This window comes from Rhincodon typus, chromosome 47 (genome assembly GCF_021869965.1).
Source record: "Rhincodon typus isolate 14 chromosome 47, sRhiTyp1.1, whole genome shotgun sequence".
Taxonomy (NCBI): Eukaryota; Metazoa; Chordata; class Chondrichthyes; order Orectolobiformes; family Rhincodontidae; genus Rhincodon; species Rhincodon typus.
In genome coordinates, this window is record NC_063378.1 from 8,953,717 (window position 1) to 8,957,559 (window position 3,843).

General features: G+C 48.2%; 1 protein-coding gene across 1 annotated transcript in view; it reads left to right on the top strand.

The window, feature by feature from the left end:
* Positions 1 to 3,843, top strand: part of LOC109926400 (sialoadhesin-like) — a 35,071-nt gene that overhangs the window by 2,692 nt on the left and 28,536 nt on the right. Inside the window, exons 2-3 of the mRNA XM_048620598.1 lie at positions 1,547 to 1,602; positions 3,175 to 3,528. Coding sequence (XP_048476555.1) covers positions 1,557 to 1,602; positions 3,175 to 3,528 — 400 coding nt within the window. The 5' untranslated portion in view covers positions 1,547 to 1,556. The remainder of the gene's footprint in view (positions 1 to 1,546; positions 1,603 to 3,174; positions 3,529 to 3,843) is intronic.

Below are 3,843 nucleotides of genomic sequence, written 5' to 3' on the forward strand. Positions count from 1 at the left end.
GCACATTCCAGGCACCTACCACCCTCTGTGTAAAAAAACTTATTCACACGTCTCCTCTAAACTTCCCCCTCTCACCTTAAACCCCTGACCCCCCCAGCCCCATCAGTATTTGACATTTCCACCCTGGGGTAAAGACTCTGTCTATCCACCCTCTCCATGCGCCTCATAGTTTTATACACTTCCATCAGGTCACCCCTCAGCCTCTGACGCTCCAATCTAACTTTGTCCAAGCTCCCCTTGTAGCTAACACACTCCCTGATCCAGGCTGCATCCTGGTAAACCTCTTCCACACAGTCTTCAAAGATTCACATCCTTCCTGTAATGTGGAGACCAGAACTGCACACCCCACTCCAAACGTGGCTGCACTAAAGTCTCACACAGCTGCAACATGACTTGCCAATTTTTATACTCAGTGCCCCAACCGATGAAGGCGAGCATGCCATAAGCCTCCTTTAGCATCCTACCCACTGGTGTTACCACTTCCAGGGAGCTTGTGTCCCAAGATCTCTCCTTATATCAATGTTCCTAAGGGTCCTGCCATTTATTGTATCCTTTAATCTTGCATTTGTCCTCCCAGAATACATCACCTCACACTTATCCAGATTAAACTCCATCTGCCATTTCTCTGCCCAACTTTCCAGCTGATCTATATCATGCTGTATCCATTGGCAACCTACCTCACTGCCCACAACTCCACCAATGTTCATGTCATTTGCAAACTTATTCATCAGACCACCTACATTTTCATCCAAATCATTTATATGTAACACGAACCACAGAGGGTCCCAGCACTGATCTTTGTGGACCACCACTGGTCACAGACCTCCAGTTATAAAAACACGCCTACGCAATTACCCTCTGTCTTCTATGACCAAGCTCATTTTGTATCACACTTACCAACTCACCGTCGATCCTACATACTTTACTTTCCTGAACCAGCTCACTGTGAGGGACCTTGTCAAATGCTTTAGTAAAGTCCATGTAGACAACATTCACTGCCCTACCCTCATCAATCATCTTCATCACTTCCTCAAAATACTCAATCAGGTTTGTGAGACAGACCTCCCCTGTGTAAAGTAATTGACGCTATCCTGCATAAGAACATTCTTTTCCAAATGAGAGTAAATCCTGTCCCAAAAAAACTTCTCCAATGATTACAGAAGAGAATATAAATAAAAACCCAAACCTTCACAAAAGCATTCATTGTTTTAGCACCTACTGCATTCAGTGACAGAAAAACCCACAACTTCTGCACTCTGTGGATGAAGGAATTCCTCCTCATCTCAGTCCTAACGTGTCTCATTTAGATGATGACTGATTTGTTCCAGACACTTCTTCAGCACTGACCCTCTGACAGTGCCCACTCCCTCAGCACTAACCCTCTGAGAGTGCCCGGTCCCTCGGCACTGACCCTCCGACAGTGCGGCGCTCCCTCGGCACTGACCCCCTTGGATGTCTTCCTTTGTGGGGCTAGTACAGGGAGGGAGTTGAAATTTCTGCCATTGCAATATAAATCTTTTCATGAATTGTCTCCATTTCTCTTCAGGTATTTGCGAATGATGTGGTTCCTTCTTTTGTATCTGCTCCCGTCTTCAGCCTGGGGTATGTGTCTTTCTCAATGAACATTGACATCAAAATGATCAATGGGCCTTGTTTGAGGGAGCGACAGAGAGAAGGCGGGAGAGACAAACAAAGGCAGTGCAGAGAGGCAAGGAAATCTCAGTTACAAAGACAAATCCTACAGAAGATGCGATTGAGAGAGAGTGCAATTTCATGTTGGCATGATGTTTGTGGGATCAGACTGGGTGGGATATTAAAGGGTGCGGGGAAAGAGAGGGAAAATGGGATCAGACTGGGTGGGATATTAAAGGGAGCGGGAATGAGGGGGAGAGTGGGATTAGCCTGGGTTGGATATTAAAGGGAGCGGGCATTGAGGGGGAGAGTGGGATTAGACTGGGTGGGATATTAAAGGGTGCGGGGAGAGAGGGGTACAGTGGGATTAGACTGGGTGGGATATTAAAGGGAGCGGGGAGTGAGGGGGGAGAGAGGGATTAGACTGGGTGGGGTATGAAATATGTTAAATACTTAAACTCTCCCTCTCACTCCCTATACACTTTAATATCCCGCCCAGTCTGTTCCCGCTTTCCCACTTCATTCCCCGCTCCCTTCTTTATCTATATAACCTCCTCCAGCCCCTACACCCCCTCCCTGTCTCTGTATCCCCCTCTAACCCCTAAACCCCCTCCCTATATCTGTCACCCCCTCCATCTCCTACACCCCTCCCTATCTCTGTCACCTCCTCCAGCCCCTACACCCCCTCTCTATATCTGTTACCTCTTCCAGCCCTAACACCCCTCCCTATATCTGTAACTTCCTCCAGCCCCGACACCCCTCCCTATCCCTGTAACCTAACCCAGGTCCTACACCCCTCCAGATCTCTGTAACCTCCTCAAGCCCCTGCACTCCCTCACTATCACTGTAACCTCCACCAAACCCCAATACCCCTCCCTGTCTCTGTAATACCCTCTAATCCCGGCCTCTAGAGTATTCTCCAATTCCCATTGCTCCAGCATTGGGGTCCAGGCCTTCAGCCATTGGCAACGCTGAGCCTTAGAATTCCATCCCAAAACCTCTCCACCTCTGTCTCTGTCTCCGTCTCCGTCTCTCTCTGTTTATCTCTCTCTCTCTCCATCTCTATCTCTCCATCTCTCTCCATCTGTTTGTCTCTCTCCGTCTCTATCTCTGTTTGTTTCTTCATTTCTCTCTCTGTCTCTCTCTCTCTCTCCATCTCTGTCTCTCTCTGTTTGTTCCTTCATCTTTCTCTCTCTCCGTGTCTCTCTCTCTCTCCATCTCTATCTCTCCATCTCTCTCCATCTGTTTGTCTCTCTCCATCTCTATCTCTGTTTGTTTCTTCATTTCTCTCTCTTTCTCTCTCCATCTCTATCTCTCCCTGTTTGTTTCTTCATCTCTCACTCCGTCTCTCTCTCTCTTACTCTCTGCTGCTGCCAACTTTTCAATGCATTATTTCAACAGTCTCCTGTTTGAACTTTTCATTCCTTGTCTCCTGATATCCCCTGGTGGAGCTCGGAGTGAAATATTCTCTGGTTGATGAAGATGCTGTGTTGTTTGACCATGTTGAAGGTGCTACATTAATGCACAATTGGTTTGTTGCAGGTAACTTTTACTCTGTATGGAGTGTCAATGCTCCCAGGGCTGTAGAAGGGGCAGAAGGTTCGTGTTTGATAATTCCTTGCCAATGTCGCTATCCCAGAAATAGCAACCTCCAGACGGCCATGTGGTTGAAGGGGGAGAAAGTCAATGGTATTCTGGTGATCTCTTCCAATGGGGACACGGACCCCAGCTTCCAAAACCGAGCCACACTCACAGGCAACAAGCAAATAGGAAAGGATTGTACTTTGAAAATAACCGACTTACAGAAGAGCGATGAAGGGACCTATCATTTTCGAATGTCTGATCAGAATCGGGAAAATTATTCAGATCCCAACGGTGTCTCAATAAAAGTTGTTGGTAAGTCTCTGTTCGTGTTTGTAATCCGGTCCTGGACTCCTCATCCCTCAGTTAGACCCACACTCGGAGCACCGTGCACAGTTCTAGTCTCCGTATCCCTCAGTTAGACCCGCACTCGGAGCACCGTGCACAGTTCCAGTCCCCGTATCCCTCAGTTAGACCCGCACTCGGAGCACCGTGCACAGTTCCAGTCTCCGTATCCCTCAGTTAGACCCGCACTCGGAGCACCGTGCACAGTTCCAGTCCCCGTATCCCTCAGTTAGACCCGCACTCGGAGCACCGTGCACAGTCCCAGTCTCCGTATCCCTCAGTTAG